Source organism: Colias croceus, chromosome 17 (genome assembly GCF_905220415.1).
Source record: "Colias croceus chromosome 17, ilColCroc2.1".
In the NCBI taxonomy this organism is placed as follows: Eukaryota; Metazoa; Arthropoda; class Insecta; order Lepidoptera; family Pieridae; genus Colias; species Colias croceus.
In genome coordinates this window covers 7,544,986-7,565,484 of record NC_059553.1, presented here as the reverse complement: position 1 = coordinate 7,565,484, position 20,499 = coordinate 7,544,986, and the positions used below count along the sequence as shown (strand labels likewise).

The 20,499-nt window shown below is 35.4% G+C and overlaps 2 protein-coding genes across 2 annotated transcripts; one reads left to right on the top strand and one right to left on the bottom strand.

Annotated features, from left to right (window-relative positions):
* Positions 1-6: 6 nt before the first annotated feature.
* On the top strand, positions 7-2,945 carry LOC123699354 (ionotropic receptor 75a-like). Its single transcript, XM_045646284.1, has 6 exons — positions 7-716; positions 826-993; positions 1,249-1,475; positions 1,631-1,842; positions 2,205-2,476; positions 2,648-2,945. The coding sequence occupies exons 1-6, from the start codon at positions 7-9 to the stop codon at positions 2,880-2,882; spliced, it is 1,824 nt and encodes a 607-aa protein (XP_045502240.1). The 3' UTR covers positions 2,883-2,945.
* A 51-nt stretch (positions 2,946-2,996) lies between these two features.
* Positions 2,997-20,444, bottom strand: LOC123699348 (FAS-associated factor 1). The gene is made up of 16 exons (XM_045646277.1): positions 20,331-20,444; positions 19,849-19,917; positions 19,236-19,356; positions 18,863-18,988; positions 18,111-18,282; positions 17,510-17,654; positions 12,332-12,457; positions 11,995-12,115; positions 11,498-11,643; positions 9,671-9,825; positions 9,055-9,191; positions 8,396-8,558; positions 7,042-7,138; positions 6,186-6,326; positions 4,594-4,671; positions 2,997-4,371 (listed from the first exon to the last, which is right to left on the bottom strand). Exons 1-16 carry the CDS (start codon positions 20,367-20,369, stop codon positions 4,291-4,293), a joined length of 1,917 nt encoding a protein of 638 aa, XP_045502233.1. The 5' UTR covers positions 20,370-20,444; the 3' UTR covers positions 2,997-4,290.
* Positions 20,445-20,499: the final 55 nt, after the last annotated feature.

Below are 20,499 nucleotides of genomic sequence, written 5' to 3'. Positions count from 1 at the left end.
CATTTCATGTACACCATGGATATCTTAAATATGTTAAGCATCATGACAATAGCCGACTTTTCCGTCGTCAATGATATTCTTAAATTCAAAAATATACATAATAGCATTCTATTTCATTGCTATGATGTAAACTATATTTTGAATGTGCAAAAAATTTTCATGGCAAAGAATATTCGTATTACGAATTCATATGTGATCAATAATATCACATCAATGACCACATTGAATTGGGTAGATGGCCGTTCTAAAATTGGTATCATTTTGGATACTGGTTGCGTTAATTGGGAAAATAGTTTTGATGTAATTGAGAAGCCTTTTAAGCCTCCATTTACCTGGATTTTAAAAGCAAATAATATTTCAGCAATTACCAAAACATTAAACAAATATCCAATCGAATTTGACTCCGATTTTTATCTCTTATCGAACGTTGATACTTGTTATAAAATATATGAAATTTACAACACAGGGTTTTACCAGCAAGGTAGTCTCATAATCAATAATGTTGGACAATGGGATTCGAAATTATATTTATCAGCTAAGAGGAATAAGTCATTGACTGGTATCAATTTAAGATTAACTGCTGTTTACCCGGAACCTATAGTTAATGAAACGTTTGAACATTTTCTTAATCAACGGAAGAAATTTCAAATAGATTCAGTACATAAATTGAAGTTCTATACGCTAATGATGTATCTTCGGGATATGTATAATTTCACGTAAGTTCGATAGCCTACGATTTTTTACGTGTACGATATCGATTGTAACAGGTACCTACCTATTCTGTCCATAACTGCCTCGCTTTTTCTCTGAATATTGTTTTTTTAGATATAAACTCCAACGCACAACATCATGGGGCTACTTACGTAATGGTAGTTTTGATGGGTTGGTCGGTGTTCTTCAAAGGAAAGAATCTGATTTCGGAGGATCGTCAGTATTTTTCAGGAAAGACAGAGCTGAAGCTGTTGATTACGCCGTTGAGACATGGGGTGCTAGGTAAATTATTGGAAATCTTTTTGATTATCGAAATTCGCATTGCCACTTATTCTGTGTAGTATTAATTATATTTGTATCCTTTCTCATGTAAGTTAGTGTTTCTTTTCATTTTTCCTTAACCTGCAAAATCAATGTCTGTTGCAAATTAGCTATAAGTATTCATACCATTTCATTTTTTAAAAGTTAGGCAAACAACTTATAAAGACAGTCGACACTAAAAACTTATACCTATTTACTTTATCTATATTTTTTTAGAATATGTTTCATTTTTCGTCACCCGAAGTACCCTGGTGGACTCTACGCAATCTACACAAGGCCACTAGCTAGTACAGTTTGGTATTGTACGATCGCCCTATTGCTTGTGATCGCAGGATTTCTTTTAGCGCTTTTAAAACTCAATATGCTTCAAATCTCAGGAGATGAGCAGGATTCATCTCCGTCGCTTGCTATTTTATTCATGTTCAGCGCTTTGAGTCAGCAAGGTAAGTTTATCCTGTTAATACTTAAAAGTACATTTTTAGGGTAATTATTATTTGTTAAATCTCCATGATAATTTATTTAAATACTAGAGATGTCATAGTTGTGGACAATTTTAAAGTACGTATAATATAATGATTTTGGGGATTAAATATTTCAGGTATGACAATACACAGGCGGTCTGCAACTATTAAAATAATCATTTTCATTACTTTCGTTTTTACTCTAACGTTGTATCAATACTACAATGCTATGATAGTGTCCACTTTGCTGAGAGAGTCGCCCAAAACTATTCGAACTCTAACCGACTTGTTTGAAAGTAATCTAAAGGTTGGAGTTGAAGATGTTATCTATAATAAAGATTATTTTAAGGTTTGTATATAGTATAATATTAAAAATAAATTAGCTGAATTCAGCCCAAGACAGGGACAAGTGGATTTCTTTGGGGGAGGCTTTTACCCGTACGAGGTCCATAATATAGAAATTTAACAACTAATCTTAGTAACTGTATCTTATGGATAAATAAAGCTTATTTATTTATTTATATAGTATAATAAGTATGTTAAAAAAATCAATAAAATAACTACAGGAAATGTATCTACATAAAAGTAGTGTGTAGTAGTAGAAGTTGGTCAGATCATTTTCTGATTTATCTTCTAAATAGCATGAATTAATAAAATAGGGAATATCTCCCATTTTGCCATTAAATACAATCATAACAAAATTATTTGTAGCGCACAACAGACCCAGTAGCAAGAGCTCTATACCGGAAAAAAGTCGTCACTCGCTATGAAAATAACTTCTACCAACCCCTAAAAGGAATGAGACTAGTTAAGGCCGGCGGGTTCGCTTTCCACGTGGACACTATTATTGCGTACCCTACTATGCGTTGGACGTTCACAGAGTCAGAAATATGCGAAGCTCAAGAGGTTTATATGATACCACCTCAGAAAATGAGCGCTATACTGCAGAAACACTCTCCGTATAAAGAACACGTGGCTTATGGGTGAGATTGAGGTTTAAAAAATATAAATTGGTTTAGTTTAGGAGGGTATATTAGCAGAGTAGTACTTCTTTTTACCTCATTAATAAAATTTATTTGAGACAGTCGTTAGACATCTTTTTAATTTCATTTTATTTGCCAACGATAACAAGATTATTTATATTTTATTTATAGAATACGAAAAATGTTTGAAACTGGCGTTATGAGCAGACTTAAATCTCTCTGGGACGAGCCAAAACCGTCGTGTATTCGGACTCCAGATACCACAGCCTTTTCCGTTAATATCCACGAATTCTCTATGGCGCTTATTGTTTTATCTGTGGGCATGATGTTGTCTATTGTCATATTATTTTGTGAAATACTAGCGTTCAGAACTACGCAACCGCGTGTGTTTGAATTAAGGCTTTAGTTTTAAGATGCACTATAAAAAAATATTGTAGTAATTTAGTAGAAAAAAAATTGTTATTACGTAGGACGTACGAAAAAGTATGCAATAAAGTTTATCAAATGAAACAAAAATGTATCTTATTTTATCTTTAATTAACGTAATGCAATTTATACAAATACAAATTAAGAATTGTAACATCTCGCAATTTAATAGACAATACAAATATTTATGAACGTACAAGTTTGACCAGGAACCGACTTACTGCTCAAACATTACACAGACCATACACGATCATGCTGCTTGACAAATTAGCTTTCATGCATGCATGATAGTATTACTTTTATTTATTCTTTTAGCCAAATATATCTTAAATAGCCGTTAAATTTATATTTGTCATGCAGCTTGATCGCGTATCGCCATACCTATTGGAATTAGTGACGTCATACGGTTTTAAACAGGTACTATTTGGTGTATAACTGCGCATGCGTGAAGCAAAGATACCATGCATGTTTAATTGTATACAAAAATTAATAAATTGCGTCCTTTTAAAATATTACGATATTGATGGAGAGATGTGTCGAAAATTTACAGGAATTATTGAATGTTGAATTGATCTTCACTCACTCTTGATTTAATAATATTTTTTATGATATTATTTCGAAACATCCTTTTAATTTTTTAATTCAAGTATTAACAGAATCACGAGTTATTTATTCATTGAAAATTGCAATCAAGAAAATAGATTAAAATATATAAAAAATAATACACATAAATACTTTTTTCAAAGCGAATTAAAACCTAAATAAATTTAAATACACCAAGTCTATTTACAGAGAGGATATCAAACCCAAAGTAAGCCTAAAGTTCTGTTTCTATAAAGCCAATACAATAATATGTCATTAGGTGATATTTTTGTAAACGAAATCATACAATTATTGTAAAAAATAAACTTAATCGAACTGCGCCAATAATTAGAAATTTTCTGTTAAATCAAAGTTAATTTGTATATCTGTATACTTTCCCTTTCAATTCCTTTTTGAAAAGAAGTTGATTATAAGGGCAATGAGAAGAATTGTGTGAAACATCGATATATTTTTTGTTGATTCTATATTATTTGTACCGGTTTTTAAATAAATGCCAAGATTTATACTATTGTATGATCGATACAAGAAGTACGTGAACAATATTTTCTTTTACTTAAAGCATTGCTTCCAAATCCAAAACAAAAACTCAAAATACACATTGCTTGAAACACCAGACAGAAATCTTTCATCTCCCTCGCACCTTACGATTGTCGTATGCAAGAGCGAGACAGCTCTATGTTTTTGGTATAACGTAGAAAATCTACTTGCAAATGTATTCGAGGTAAGGCGTAAAGTATAAAACCGTATGACAAAATGGTGGGTAGTTGTAAGGGCGCGTGCACACTTCACCGCTCCTCGAGCACGATCGTCTCTTGTGGATACAGCTTTAGCGCTTTTAACGTACTGCTATGAGATTCGGTTGTGAGCTGGAATAAAAAAAAAATACGTATAGAAGATAAGAATATATTATTAAGCTCAGAAAAGTTGTATGATGAGATTAAAAAAAAAATAAGTTAAAATTCGAAAATCGAAAGACTATTAGATTCATATTTTTTTTAATTGGTCAAAATACCACTAGTGCTTTTGAATTTGGGAGACAGAATTAAAAAAAAAAAATATTTTTTAATGATTATTTATTAAGTACTTACGTCTCTTCTAGGCCAGCTAGAGATGACCTTGTAATTCTCTTGTGGGTAACCTTTTGACGCTAGGAAATCTAATAAAGCCTGAAAATAAGAAGAAAATTTTTAATTAAAATATTAGCAGAGTAATGTTTGTATGTAAGTAGAAAATTTTATATATTATGACGTCACACGTAGCGACAATCGGTTATACTTATTTTTGAGATTTTATAAAATAAAAGGAACTTTAGTACATTATGTGTAGAAAAAGTGTATATACAGGGTTACTTGTAAAACACCAGCAACCTCGCAGGACAAGATAGCTAACATCATAAGTAACAACATTTGTTCTACGACTTTTGGCATAACGCAATAAATGATTTTTAAATGATTTTTTAAACTTTTATTGTACTCTCCTAATATTTGTAAGTCTATGTTCTATTCAATATCGGATGGACGACGCGACGCCCCCTTCCCCCTCTCGTTCACTTCTTGTTTACGTAATTTTTGGGAGGCGTAGAGTTTATAATATTCAAACGGAAAATTAAATGAATATTTATTTTTGTATGAAAATAAAATCTAAAAAATTATCAAAAGTCGTAGAACAAATGTTGTTGCTTATGATGTTAGGTATCTTGTCCTGCGAGGTTGCCGGTGTTTTAGAAGTAACCCTGTATATAATATTCCACTTAAGACGTTGCATCGATGCAAGTTGATGTGTATGTCTGTATGAGTGAGCCATTTCAAACGTGTTGTAGGCAGTTTCCCTACTGTTCGCGTTTATTTACTGTGTCAGTAGCGTGCAACCGTAGTTTGTCGGTCCACCTACACACACACGGGCATTTCTTCTGTTCCTATATATACTTATATAATATATATTACTTTTATAAATAAATTAATATTATAAAGCTGAACAGTTTGTTCGAACACGCTAATCTCAGGAAGTACTGGACCGATTTGAAAAATTCTTTGAGTGTTATATAGCCTATTTAACGAGTAAGGCTATATGCTATATATCATCACGCTGAGACCAACAGGAGCGGAGCAATGCGGGCAAACCGCGAGGCACAGCTAATCAGTTATATCGGCCTTGCGCTACACACACACACACACACACACACTCTTCTGTTCGTATCCGCTCACTGTAATGCCGGCTACACACACACATTCTTCTATTCATATCTGCTCATTGTAATGCCGACTATACACGCTCTCCGTAATGCCGGCTACACACGCTCTCCATAATGCCACCCACACACGCTGTCCGTAATGCCACCCACACACGCTCTCCGTAATGCCGGCTACACACGCTCTCCGTAATGCCGGCTACACACGCTCTCCGTAATGCCGGCTACATACGCTCTCCGTAATGCCGGCTACACACGCTCTCCGTAATGCCGGCTACACACGCTCTCCGTAATGCCGGCTACACACGCTCTCCGTAACGCCGGCTACACACGCTCTCCGTAATGCCGGCTACACACGCTCTCCATAATGCCACCCACACACGCTGTCCGTAATGCCACCCACACACGCTCTCCGTAATGCCACCCACACACGCTCTCCGTAACGCCGGCTACACACGCTCTCCGTAATGCCGGCTCCACACGGGCACGTACCGCGAGCGTGTCGGTCGCGTGGAAGCGCCGCTCGAGGCACTCGTGGTGCGGCGGCGGCAGGCGCACTCGGATGCGGCTTACTTCGACCTCGCCGCCGCTCGGCTCCGCTGGGACCCGCGCTTGGGCACCTGCACGTAACGCCTGTAACATAGATGAAATTATAAGTGAAAAGTTTTTTTTAAGCTATTGCATAGCTTTTATCTCTCTTTTAAAATTTCGTAACGAAAAAACCTAACACCCCCCACTCCAACCGACACAGCGATGCGATGCTATGCAATAGCTTTAACGCGGCAGTCCTCGAGTGCCACGCGTATTTTTTTTTTATATTGTCGATATGGAAGCGCTTGAGCACAATCTCGCCTGATGTTAAGCTGAGATGTGGTCTAAGATGGTACGCAAAATATTTTACTTAAATTTTAAATAAATGAGTTTTTAATATTCTTTCAAAATTTACAGGTATTCATAGTATAATGATTATGATAAATCATACTTTAAGTAAAAAAGTGTAGATAGGTTACCATAACAACACTCGATCGTCATAAACGGCACATTAACGCAAACAGGATTAGACGTTAAAGTAAGATGGCACAAAAACAACTTTGCGCAACTACGTGCATGTGCGCACTGACTACGCTCATGCATGAACTTGCGCAAGCGCGCTCTAAAGTTAGGCATTTTATTTGAAGTTTTTGCAATCGTAAATCTGTTCTGAGGGCGCATCCACGCCCACACACGCTAGTATATTTAAAACTATTTAAAAGATTATACTTGAAAAAGAACATCAGATGAAAAATTATATAGGAAAAAAATAAAATTGTATTTTCAAAATATTTTAATTACAACAAAACCTCCTTACCTCTTTCTTTGCTTCTTCCATTAATCTTTCTGACTCTGCCCTTTCTATTTCTTGATTCCTTTCAAACTCTTGTTGTTTCTTAAACTCTTCTTTTGCCCTGTTATTTGAAATATTATTATTATTTGCGTATTTATATCTCAGCATACATGCTGGTAGCAGCCACATTTACGGGCGGAAACCAAGTAAATGCAGCATTTGTAATTTATTTATATGTGTCTGTCTGTCTGTCAAGTATTGTCATTTTCTTCTATTTGGAGGAATCTTCTTACTATTCTATTATTATTTAAAAAGTAAATTCCAAAAGTTTTCTTTGTAATTGTTATAACAAAGAAAATTTAATATTTAACTTAGATTTAAAGGTGAATTTTTTACGCATGTAAGGCCTGCGATCGTTCATTGCGTGCGTATGTACCTGGCTTGCTTACGTGAAAATGTGCGTTCGAGTGCTATGTTTGCATATTATGTTCTGATTCTGAGTTTTATTTATTTATTTATTTGATTGCATTTACAGGACAGTTCTTTGGCATATATTATGTAGTTATCAATGGTAAATGTTAAAAATGTTATGACGATACAAAAGTGCTTTTATAAGAAGTCTAATTGAATAAATAAATGTTTGAGTTTGAGTTTATGTATCCACGTGCACGCATGTGTGCGTGCGTATATAAGCGTATTCTGATATTTACGCGTGTGCCTCATATAGCGGTACGCTTTAGCATGCGCATGTGCGAATAATTACCTACCCATATGTGTGTGTGTGTGTGTGTGTAAAACATATTCACGCGTACAAACGCGTGCACATGCAACAGTAAGCATGAAGTAAGCTTGTCTATCTCTGATCATGCAGTTTGTATGTCGTCACATATTATGATTGAATAAGCGTGTTTATTTATGTGTGACCTATCAAATTACTCAGTATGTACGTATATATGTATACTAGCTTTCAGGAGGCGGCTTTGTCCACGCAGTCAAAGAAAAACCCGCATAGTTCCCGTTCCCGTGGAATTTCCGGGATAAAACTTACCCTATGTCCCTCCTCAGGTCTTGAGCTATTTCTGTACCAAATTTGAAGTAAATCTATGCAGTACTTTTTGAGATTAACCCGGTCATACATACATTCAAACAGACAAAAATTCTGAAAACTGTATTTTTGGCTTTGGTATCTACTGTAGATCACTCCCCAAGTATTCTTTTAACCCATTGAGCCCCGAGCGGCCTGATCGGTCCACGACACAACAGATTTTCTATTGTGTCTGTGATTCCGGGGCCTGAGTTATTACTAAATATTCAATGTACAGTTTTGACTTTCCTATGATTTTATTATATATGTATGTATGTATATATGTGTGTTCACCTATCAGCCTCCAAACTCCTCTGATACGCCTCGTCCTGTTCCCACTTGACGCGTTGCCTCGCGAGCCGCTCGCGTTCGAGCTTCACGTCCTCGTCGCGTTGCGAGGCGAAACGTTCTAGCGCTTCTACTAGACCGCCCACCAGTTCGGATACGCCTACGTTGCCTGGGGATACGAGAATTATAAAATACATACAATATAATATTATGTATTAAGATATATAACTATGACTACAAAATGGATTTATAAAGTGTTTCAAACCTATACCAATATTATAAAGCTGAAGATATTGTTTGTTTGAACGCGCTAATCTCAAGAACTACTGGTCCGATTTGAAAAGTTCTTTCGGTGTTAGATAACCCATTTATCGAGGAAGGTTATAGGCTGTATATCATTTCGCTTAGATTAACAGGAGCGGAGCCACGCGGGTGAAACCGCAAAGTGCAGCTAGTAAAATATAAAATGTAAGCCGTCACAGGAGGTCTGGTAGATAAACATCGACATTATTTTGTACATCGAATTTAGTGATTTAAACACTATATAGCATATATAGAAAATCCATATATACCATCATACAAATCGGTTTTCGGACGATTCACATCAATGTACAGTACATTTATCATTACATAGCAATTTCTTAAAACAAAATATATAAACTCACCATTAATAACTGAATATATCTCCGTATTAGACCGCACCCTCATAATAATAAGCAGAGCTGGCAGCCGGTCTATGGGGATGCTGCGAATCGTTCTGCTGGCCACTGGCCCGAGGGTGTTCGTTACTGATGTTAATAGTCTGGTGGGGAGAATACACCATTTATAATATTATAAAAATATTGTGTAAGCAGCTATATGAATAGAATTTGGGTAAGTTACCATTTATTTATCTTTAGTCTATAATTTTTTATATGTATGTAATAGCTATTCAATGTACAGAAGTATTAACAAATATCAAGATTCATATGGAAATTATTTTAAATTTATTTATTTTACATTCAACAATTAATATAATAAGAACACTTCATTAAAATTGTTTTCAATATTTTTTAATACAATTTAATATTTTTTTTGCAAATCACAGCACAACTAACAGCCGATTTTACTGTTTATAATGTTGAATAACCTTACGAGTTAGTTAATATGACAAAAATGTACACGATATTAACAAAAAAAAAAAAAAAAACAAATAAAAATAGGCTATCAGCCATCAGGTCCATAATATATAATTGGCAAGTAGTGAACTGGGTCCGTTGAATAAATACACAAAAAACTCACAAGTTCATATTATCCGGGTGCGTCAGATCCCAGCCGTACACAACGAAGTTAGCGGCTAGCGTCTGTAGTACTGTCTCGCAGCCGAGCAGCTGCGCGCAGAACACGTTTGACAGCACTGATTGTTCGTGGTGGAGGTATACGCCGAGGAGTTTTCTCTGAAAACATTAAAAAAAATATTAAAAAAAAAAATTACAACCAGCTTGCGCTCACGTCAACTTCAATGTAAAACGCAATTGATATTTAAAAATGTTTACTTTCCATTTTCACAGTTTTCAGCTGACTCGACCCAAATGTTTGTTTGTATACGGGCGAACTGTCCAATGCATAAAGTAGTAATGCAGGATGCTTGAGATGATTAACAATAAAATAGTTCAATATGAGTATGGCCGCCAAATATTGTACAATAACAGTCGTGAAATCGTAACACACCGTAACATACGTGACTGATAGTAACATACGTGATTTTGTTAAGCCTAGTGTACATTACAACTAATAATGCAGGAGATTTTTTTTACATTTCTGTTTTATATTGTTAATTAAATTATTTGATTAAATTACTTTAAAACTCAATAAAACAAATTTAAATATTAAAGAAAAAGTTTTATTTCTCAAATTTTGTATTTCTATAATACTTACAAATGCAAAAATCATTCACAACTTATGATATTAATTACGAATACGAATTATTATAGTAAAAAAGTTACTAACTTCCGAAACATGATAGTTTTTGAAGTGGGTTCTCTTTATGTAAAAAAGTAAATTTTTAACTTTAGATTCTCTAGTGAGTACTACCCCTAAGAGCCGCTCACGGATGTTACGTAACACAATAGTAACACATGGTATCATTCGTGAATAAAAATACGGTTGGACATAACCTAAAAAGCCTTTATTCGCCAAAGTATTGTAGTAATAAGACGCCGCATAGTTTGATTTGTTACTAGAACACTAAAGCTACACACATAATTTAAATAATATAGTAAATTTGTATTCTTACCTTGCATAATTCTCACTCAAAATTATTAAAATGTTGCGAAGCAAAAATGCCGACTACCTTTCGATTAACTTTGACAGTAACAGAATGGCGATTTTTTTACTAAAGGTTGGCCAACATGTAAATCGGTGTTGTCACTACTTAAAAATATTTTTGTGGCTTGGATATCTAGTTATTTAGGGTGTTATTTTATGGTAACCGTGCGTGAAGTATCATTCGTGAAAAAAAGTGAGACATAGTTTTAAGTGAGTTTTATATTAATTTCTTTTATGTTATTTTTATTAGAACTTGTTAAAACTATCCACAAGTTTACAGAATAATTTAAAAATACCAAAATTTTACAGGTATCAATAGATTTTTGCATAATTTTGTGACTTCAAAGTGTGAGATGACTAAGTGGGACACATGATTTTAGTATGGAAAGGAAAATAAGCATTTCAAAAAAAAAATATTGAGCTTGTTAAAGGCACTCAAAATTAATTTAAATTATTAATATAATGATAAATATAACATAGTGAAGCTGAAACTATTTAAAAACTACCATAATTACTATATAAAAAAATCTGGTGCTATATAAAATGACAAGGACATTTTTTTTTTCTTGAATGTACAATTTTTGGCGGCCATACTCATATACAAGTTGTGCTCCGCGGTTTTACCCGCAGTGCTCTGCTCCTGTTGGTCTCAGCGAGATGATATATAGCCATAAAGCCTCGATAAATCTAACAGCAAAAAAATATTTCAAATCGGACCAGTAGTTCCCGAGATTAACGCGTTCAAACAAACAAACTCAGCTTCAGCTTTATTCGTATAGATTATAATAATGTAATAACTACCTCTTTAGCGGGCTTCAAGCAGGACTCCTTGATGGCGTCTTGCAGGGTCCCTTCAAAGAAGTTGGGCGTGTTGGGCCCGTACCGCGTGCGGAAGCGCTGCGCGAACTCTATACAACCTAGCGCTTCGTCTTCCACGTGGTCTGACACTAGAAATAATTACGTTTTAGCTTGTAATCTTTATAAAAAATTGATATATTTTGTCAAAATAATGTGAAAAAGAAGACAAAATACGTCTATTTTATATAAAAGCCCAAGTCAAATTCATTATATACTCTAATATTATGAATATTAATAAACTTAACTCAAATAAACTATACTTACTATAATATTAGGAATTATTTTTAAATAACATTTCATTTCAGATCCATAATATCATCACAAAAAGTGACCGTTTTAGCCCTGCTGTCACTAAATATAGAAGAAAAATTTGTATATTCTTCATTACCAGGACTATTGAAAAATGAAAATACTTAATAAAAAATAAAGAATATACTTACTTAACGGCTGTAATCTTTCTGATGGCACATCAACAAACATATCGTCTTCAGTGGGGAAAGAATCACCATCTTCTATTTCCTCCACAGAACTGTTTTCACTATCCGAACTGTCCACTATTATCTGCAAAAAAATACATAAGAATTAAATATAATATGTGTATTGATACTCTTACTCTCAGTATGCAATATTGTGTTGTATCTACTGCTAAAACTGAATCACAGATATTTATCGACACATAAACAAAACAGTTTATTTTCAAATTATATTCAAATTAAAAAAAAAAAAACTTATTGCTTATTTATTGGGGAATGATGCTGATGAAATCATGTTACTCACTCTCTTGTATTCCTTCTGCTTGCTCGGTGCTCGTTTCACGAATAAGTCGTGTTGTGGCAGTTCTAGCCCTACCATTGCTAACACTGTATCATCTAGTCCAGTAACATTGGGCCAACCTGTCCATACCTAAAAGTTTAAAAAAATAGTTGAAAGTTTTGTGTCCAGGGATAAATTTTGTTTGCTGTTATAAGGAATAATGAATGAATGAATGAATGAAAACGTTTATTGCCACAACAAGCTTGATACATACATTTAAATTTACTTAACCTAAAGAACATATTTTGTCATATTGTAATAAACGTTTTGCCAGGATACAAGTCAGTTCAAGTGAAAGAACAATTCTGCGAACTTATAAAACATTTTAATGTAATATTAAAGTGGAGGCATTTCAATAGGGAACATTTGACAATTCATCAAAATTCAACAACATAACCTTGAAAACGGCGAGCATAAAATATTTTTTTTCTTCTTGTGTTAGAACTATACAATTGCTAAACATTTTTCCAAACATGGGGGACAAAGTTGCTTTGGGGGACAAAGTTGCTCGCGTCCGTAGGACTTACCACCTTTTCTATTAAAGACCCACCCTACACGTGTCCCCTGGGTGGTGCTAAATGAGCAATTAACGCCGAGTCGTAGGCGGCGGTCAACTAACCTACTCGAGCTTAACAGCTTGCAATGCTGGAGGTAGGAAATGACCTTCACGCCCGTAAACTAGTGGTCATGTTTCGCTAGAACGGGGACCTTGGCTTGACTGCCTGTGTCGCGAGGATGACAACCTCTTATAAAAAAATACCCCAATCCTAAGGTGTGACCGTGCTGAAAGGATGGATGGCTGTGGGTTTACAGTCGCTAACGCAAACCTCGATGGACCTGGCTCACATCGTTGTAGAGTGCCTTCTCACAGGAATGGGCGTTACCCTGTGAGCGACCTAATTTATCGACCCTACTCGTGGGAACAAAAATGAGCACTAACCCTGAAAAACTAACACAACCACAACACAAAATACTTAAGCAACAAGCACTCAACCCATGCTATTTTAGCAGACAACGCTCCTCATCCCTTACTGAACTAAATAGGGGACAGTCGACTAAAACCACAACTATAACAGTTGAAGCTCAACAATCATGTTTATCTGATGAAATTACTACAAATGAATCTGTCTCGCAATACCCTGCTCCGCCACCATGGCAACGTGTGCCTTTGCCTCGTAGCAATAAGAAGAGAAAAATGAGTGAATCTCCTCCACAGAAAGCTACAACTGTAACTAAGAACCGGTTTGGTAACCTACCACTCGATCCAAAAGAGGACATTACTGTTACAAAAATCCTTAAGCCTAGCAAACCGCCTCCTATAGTTTTGAGTGGCATAGAAGATATTAACGAATTAACTAAACTCATTGAAACAGTTAGCCATAAAGAAGAATATAAACTGAAATTAATAAGCAAAAATATTCTTCACGTGCTTATTAAGACTTCAGACGACTACAAGAAAATTATTAAGCTTCTCAGAGATAATGGCCTCATAGGACACACTTTTACTCCTAAAGACGCAAAATGTTATCGTTTTGTCATTAAGAATTTGCATCATCTCACTCCGCTTGAAGCTATTGCTAAAGCTGTTGAAGGAACCAATAATAAAGTAAGAGGTGAAATTATCAATGCGCGATATGGCCCAGACAAGAAACCAACAACGACGTTTTTCGTCAATATTGAACCAAGTGTTAACAACCCTCTGGTAAAAAAGATTGAATATATTGCCCAGCAAAAAGTAAAAATTGAAGACCATCGTAAATCAAAATTTATTGTGCAGTGTCAACGTTGTCAACAATATGGTCATTCAAAAAATAACTGTATGAGACCATTTAGATGTGTAAAATGTGGTGAAGGCCATAAAACCTCCGAATGCAAAAAGAAAGATAGATCAACTCCAGCTAAGTGCGCCTTATGCTCCTGTGATCACCCTGCTAATTACAAAGGCTGTGAAATATATAAAGAAATTTTAGCCCGTAGGAACAAAATCCCTACGCTTAGCTCCAAAATCTCCTCTCAAGCAAAAACAAGAGAAAGGACAAATCTCGCTAGTATACCCACCGCCCAGAACCACGTTGACTCTGATAAGTTTAGTAATAACCGGAATAACACATACGCTGATGTCGTCAAAGGTACACCGCCCCCTCTTCAACAACCTCAAACCGTACAACAATCTAATTCCATATTAGAAGATTTAATTGCCAAACAAAGTGAGAAAATGGATCTCTTAATTCAACAAATAGGTTCTCTTGTAGGACTTATAACCACACTCATTTCAAAACTTTCAAAATGACCTGCTTACGTATTGCCACGTGGAATATCAATGGACTTGCTCCTAATGCTAATGAACTTGAGACTATCATGAGAACTAACAAGCTCGACGTCTGTCTTATATCAGAATCCCACACTACGTCAAGATCGCGTATTTGCATTCGGGGATACTGTGTTTATTTCACTTCGCACCCTGACGGTGGAGCTCATGCTGGGACTGCAATAGTAATTAGAGATAACATAAAGCATTGTCTTCTCGGTCCGTGTGAAACCACCTACCTACAAGCTACATCCATACAGATAAATGATAAAACTGGACCACTTATCCTCTCAGCGATATACTGTCCACCCCGTCATATCATTAAAGAGAATTTGTTTACTGAATTCTTCAAAGGATTAGGAGCACGTTTCATAGCTGGCGGTGACTGGAACGCAAAGCACTCATACTGGGGATCGAGACTGGTAACTCCCAGAGGCAGGGAATTAAAAAATAGTGTTGAAGCCAACCATTTACTTACTATGTCTACAGGAGAACCTACATATTGGCCCACAGACACAAATAAAACACCCGATCTTCTAGACTTCTTCATAACAAAAGGTATATGTCAACAGAATACCTATACCGAGTCAAGCCTAGATGGATCTTCCGATCACACACCAGTGGTGTTGACTGTGGGTTCAACTGCCTTAATCCGAGACACCCAGAGCTCGTATTTAACTAATGGAAAAACAGACTGGAACTGCTTCCGTAAACACCTTGAAGACAATGTTAATCTTAAGCTCCCGCTTAAAACTGCTGAAGACGTGGAGTATGCATCACTTTATATAACCAACCTGATTCAAGTGGCAGCGTGGATAAGCACTCCTACTCTGAAAGAGTCACATACGGATATTTTGATTCCACTCGAATTACGCGATAAAATAAGAGAAAAGCGTCGCCTTCGACGAGTTTGGCAGCTTTCTCGTAACAGCGAGGATAAAAAGCGCTTCAATAAAGCAATTAAAGATCTTAAAAATCTTCTTAGTGTAACTACAAACGATTCCGTCAAACAAAGATTAGAAAAAATGTCTCCTAGTGCTCTTGGAATACATTCCCTTTGGAAGGCCACCAAAATATTACCACAACCCCAACAGTGTTCTCCACCAATTCGGAACGGGAACACGTGGGCTCGTACAGAAGCAGAAAAGGCAGAGACATTTGCCCGTTATCTTGCTGAAGTGTTCAAGCCGAATGAAGCGGAAACCCCTGAAGACACTGAAATAGATAGTTTTCTAAATCAAGATCTGCAACTTTCTTTACCAATAAGACCTACTTCTCCACGGGAATTATTGAAAGAGATAGCCGAACTAGACCCAAAAAAGGCTCCTGGGTTCGACCTGATTACTCCAAAGGTTATCAAAGAGCTTCCTAGAAAGTGCATCGTGTTTTTAACTTCCCTTTTTAATGCAATCTTCAGAACATCTTATGTACCTACCATCTGGAAAATATCTGAAGTAGTTATGATACACAAATCAGGAAAGCCAGTCAACGACGCCTCATCTCACCGTCCTATTAGCCTAACTCCGATTCTGAGTAAATTGTGGGAAAGGATTACTCTTACCCGGCTACGTTCATTCATCGATTCTGACCAAGTCATTCCTGATCACCAGTTTGGCTTTCGTACGCGACACTCTACTATAGAACAAGTACACAGAGTCTACCACACTGTGAGACACTGTCTGGAGAAAAAAGAATACTGTTCGGCTGTTTTTCTAGACATCCAACAAGCATTTGATCGTGTATGGCATAAAGGATTACTGTACAAGATTAAAAAACATCTTCCACATTCTTTCTATACCTTACTGGCCTCATACCTTAGAGAGAGAATGTTTCGCGTGAAACAAGGAGACGCAAGATCTGCTTTACACAGCTGCCATGCCGGAGTACCCCAAGGCTCGGTTCTTGGTCCTACTTTATATAATATATTTACCTGCGATCTTCCTCAGCTACCAAATGTTACAATAGCGACGTATGCTGATGATGCAGCGTTTCTGGCGTGCAACACCAATCCAGTGGAGGCAAGTAATTTGCTGCAAGTTCAACTTGACCACACTAAGGAGTGGTTAAACAAGTGGCGTATAAAAGCTAGCGTCCCAAAATCTCACCACATTACGTTCACTTTACGACGTGAAAACTGCCCAGCACCCAAATTAGGTAACAACACCCTACCACAATCAACCTGTGTCAAATACCTGGGTTTCTATCTGGACAGAAGGATGACATGGAAAGAACATATTAAAAATAAGCGAAATGAAGTGAATTTCAGATTCAGAAACTTACTTTGGCTTCTTGGGAGGCAATCAAGTCTATCCCTGAGCAATAAACTAAGAGTCTACTGCTCTGTAATTAAACCGATTTGGACTTATGGAATCCAGTTGTGGTCATCAGCCAGCAAATCAAATATAAACTGCCTACAAAGAACACAGAATAACATTCTCAGAGTGATATCTGCTGCTCCATGGTACGCCCGCAATACAGAAATCCATGAATATCTGGAAATGCCTACAATTACAGAAGAAGCAAATCGCTTTACAACTAAATACAAAGATCGTTTGACATCCCATCCAAACCCACTATCACACATACTCCTACAGCCTAAAGCTATACAAAGACTGAAGAGAGCTGACGTGCTCCCTAATTAAGACGAACTAAGGCACTGGCCTTAGCTTCGCCCAATCGTCCACACATTTAAACCGACCTGCTTATAGTTTTTCTGACTGATTGCAGATGTGACATCAAAAAAAAAAAAAAAAAAAAATTTTTCCATTACAATCGTCATCATCTATAAAATAACAATGTTACCTATAAAAATTAAAAACAAAACTTTCACTAACCTGATGCCGTACAGGTATGTCCGTTAACGAGAACAAATCATTCTTAACGTCTTGAACTGTTTTGGTGCCCGGGTACTTTAGTGTGTACTCTCTGTCGTCGTGCTTCACTCGTAACGTGTATGTTGTGGTCAGTCTTTCTGCTACCCTGGTATATCAATGAAAAATTAGTAAGAATAAATCTTAACATAGTATTATTTATACCTGAAGACAATTTCCAATTTATCGCAAAAAAATAATTAGTATTATTATTTATAACATAATATGTAATGGATAAAACTTAAATGCATTAATGAACAAAACACAGGATACACTAAAAAAATATTAAATTCCGTTGTCTCCGACACCTCGCAACCAACTTCTTATAGACGTTTGGAAAAGTAAATTCTGTCGTCATTCAACATTATGCATTTTATCCGCTCTGTTACAATACCACGGCTACGCTCTCTAGTTGGACGTTTAGTGAAGTTCGCTTTAATGTCGTTATTCAATGAACGCGCATTCAACCAGATGACTGCGACATACATATACATCCTAAAGACCATTTTACCTTTATCAACCCACTTGAAAACAAAACACTATCAATAACAAACTATATACTCACTCATCATCAGCCATTACTCTATCTGCAGCTTTTAACCGCAGCACAGCATTACGCGCAAGCCCTAAACTCGACAGTAGAGCGCTGGACGTCGCCTTTGATCCGCCGAGCCCTGAGATTTGTTGCTGGCAAACTGGTATGCCGAATAGTGTTTCCATTCGCTTTTTGAGATCACCTGAAACACGTAATATGAATAATGTGTAGCAGTTTATAGACATTTTTAACAAATTGTGGCATAAACAGATAGAAAGAGAAATATATAAGATAAAAACAGGTATGATAATTATATTTTTTTGGATTTAATTTTTTCAATTAGTTTTCATATTTCTTATCGCACTTATTTGGAGTGAGATGAAAATTATAAAACTCCTATATAAATAACTATTGTATATAAAGAATTAAATTTGATTACTAACTAATTTGTCATGCATATATCTACATCTACACTAATATTATAAAGAGGAAAACTTTGTTTGTTTGTTTGTTTGATTGTAATGAATAGGCTCATAAACTACTGGACCGATTTTAAAAATTCTATCACCATTCGAAAGCTACATTATCCACGAGTAATATAGGCTATATATTATCACGCTAAGACCAACAGGAGCGGAGCCACGCGGGTGAAACCGCGCGGCACATCTAGTGTATTATGTAAATACTTAAGTACAATGAAACAAAACATATTATTTTACACAAACAAGAGGAACATGTTACTTGAAAGTTCTGCTAAGTTCTAAAATAAAATTGGTACTTACTGACTGTAGCGGAACCCGACATTTTGATCTCATGTATCTTATTATTACAGCTAACTTGTAGTTCAACTAAATCTGAGTAACTGTTGCCTAGTGCGGATGTTGATGCTTGATTAACATCTTCCCGATCTAAAATAAGATAAAAAGAATATTTTTTTTTAAATATGCCTTGTAAATTATACAATATAATTTGTATTGTACCTCTGACTGCATTTTATAGTTTAGATATTTTAAATGAGCACACAATTTGTGTCTTCTAGTTCCTCTTTTATATATTTTTAGATTAAAAGCTCCCATACTATCGATTTTATTGAAACAAATGAGAATACAAGTTTATTTCAATAAACATAAATTTAATTTTTAATCTATATTTTACCTGGTGGGTGATTTTTTGGAGTTATCACAGATATGTCATCGTCAATCATCTCCACATCATGCGTGCTATTGGACTGAGTTGTTGAGTTGCCATCCTGTGGCATTACTCTATTTATTGCCGACTGCAAAAATAATTTACATTTAAAGAGTTGGTATATAATAAAAATAGCTAAATAAAGCATAATTTATGCTAGCCATAATTGATCAAACAGGTATTTATACAAATACCTACAAATATTAATTATCTAAAGATAAAATTACTTGAATATGAATCACAATTCTTTGTCATTAAATTCTACTTTATATAAAAACTAGATTTCCACCCGCGGCTTCGTCCGCGTTTGCAAAGGAAAACCCGCATAGTTCCCGTTCCCGTGGGATTTCCGGGATAAAAACTATCCTATGTGTTAATCCAAGTGACCCTCTATATGTGTGCTTAATTTCATTGTAATCGGTTCAGTAGTTTTTACGTGAAAGAGTAACAAACATCCATACATCCACACTTACAAACTTTCGCCTTTATAATATATATTATTAAGAATATTAAGATATATTAAGATAAGATTTCAATTAACAATGGCTTAACCTAGATGTGTGTTAATCAAATCACATACCAGTAGATCCCAATTTGATTCTTCTAAATGAAATATTGCTTCAGCAACATCTTCCACATTGGTAATGCTCTACAAAGAAGAAATAATGAAAATCATTACTAAGAGATCTTTTGAAACAATTTAATTAAAAATGCTATATAATCTATCGATTTCGAGGCCGAAGTTAATAAAAAAAAAATGTGATGTGTTTAAAAAATAAGGCGTAAATAGTAAACCCATCACAAAGGACGAAGATTTCATTGTTACAGAAACAAGCAGTGTGCACCTTATTGCAACAAGCACTCGTGAAAATTGAATGACTATACATTTAATTAACAAATACTAATATATATAACAATTTCTAAAAATTCTATAACAAAGATACAAAGAGATAAAGGAGTTTTAACAGTCACTGTTTTCATTTTCACATAACCTGGTATTTTCTTGCCATATTTCACAGTTAATTATTTTCAAACATTATTTCTTATCAGTAAGCCCGTTACCTGAAAATTTGCAAGAATTTCTTCCCTATTTTCAGCCATTTCAATTAAATTGCACTCAAATTCACTACTTTTCCACTAAATATGACATTTACGATTGCAGACAAGTCACTCTTCTCAAACAAAGGTATAGACAAGATATTTATTTTTATCTCGTGCTGAATTGCTATTA

Bases quoted from the DNA above. Each gene is read 5' to 3' on its own strand.
- LOC123699354 (XM_045646284.1), top strand. From the start codon at position 7: ATGTACACCATGGATATCTTAAATATGTTAAGCATCATGACAATAGCC. The intron at 994-1,248 runs GTAAATTATTGG...ATATTTTTTTAG, and splicing joins GTTGAGACATGGGGTGCTAG to AATATGTTTCATTTTTCGTC. The intron at 2,477-2,647 runs GTGAGATTGAGG...TTTTATTTATAG, and splicing joins AAAGAACACGTGGCTTATGG to AATACGAAAAATGTTTGAAA.
- LOC123699348 (XM_045646277.1), bottom strand. From the start codon at position 20,369: ATGGCTGAAAATAGGGAAGAAATTCTTGCAAATTTTCAG. The intron at 9,826-11,497 runs GTAGTTATTACA...TAATGTTTTCAG, and splicing joins GCTTGAAGCCCGCTAAAGAG to AGAAAACTCCTCGGCGTATA. The intron at 6,327-7,041 runs GTAAGGAGGTTT...TCTATGTTACAG, and splicing joins TGGAAGAAGCAAAGAAAGAG to GCGTTACGTGCAGGTGCCCA.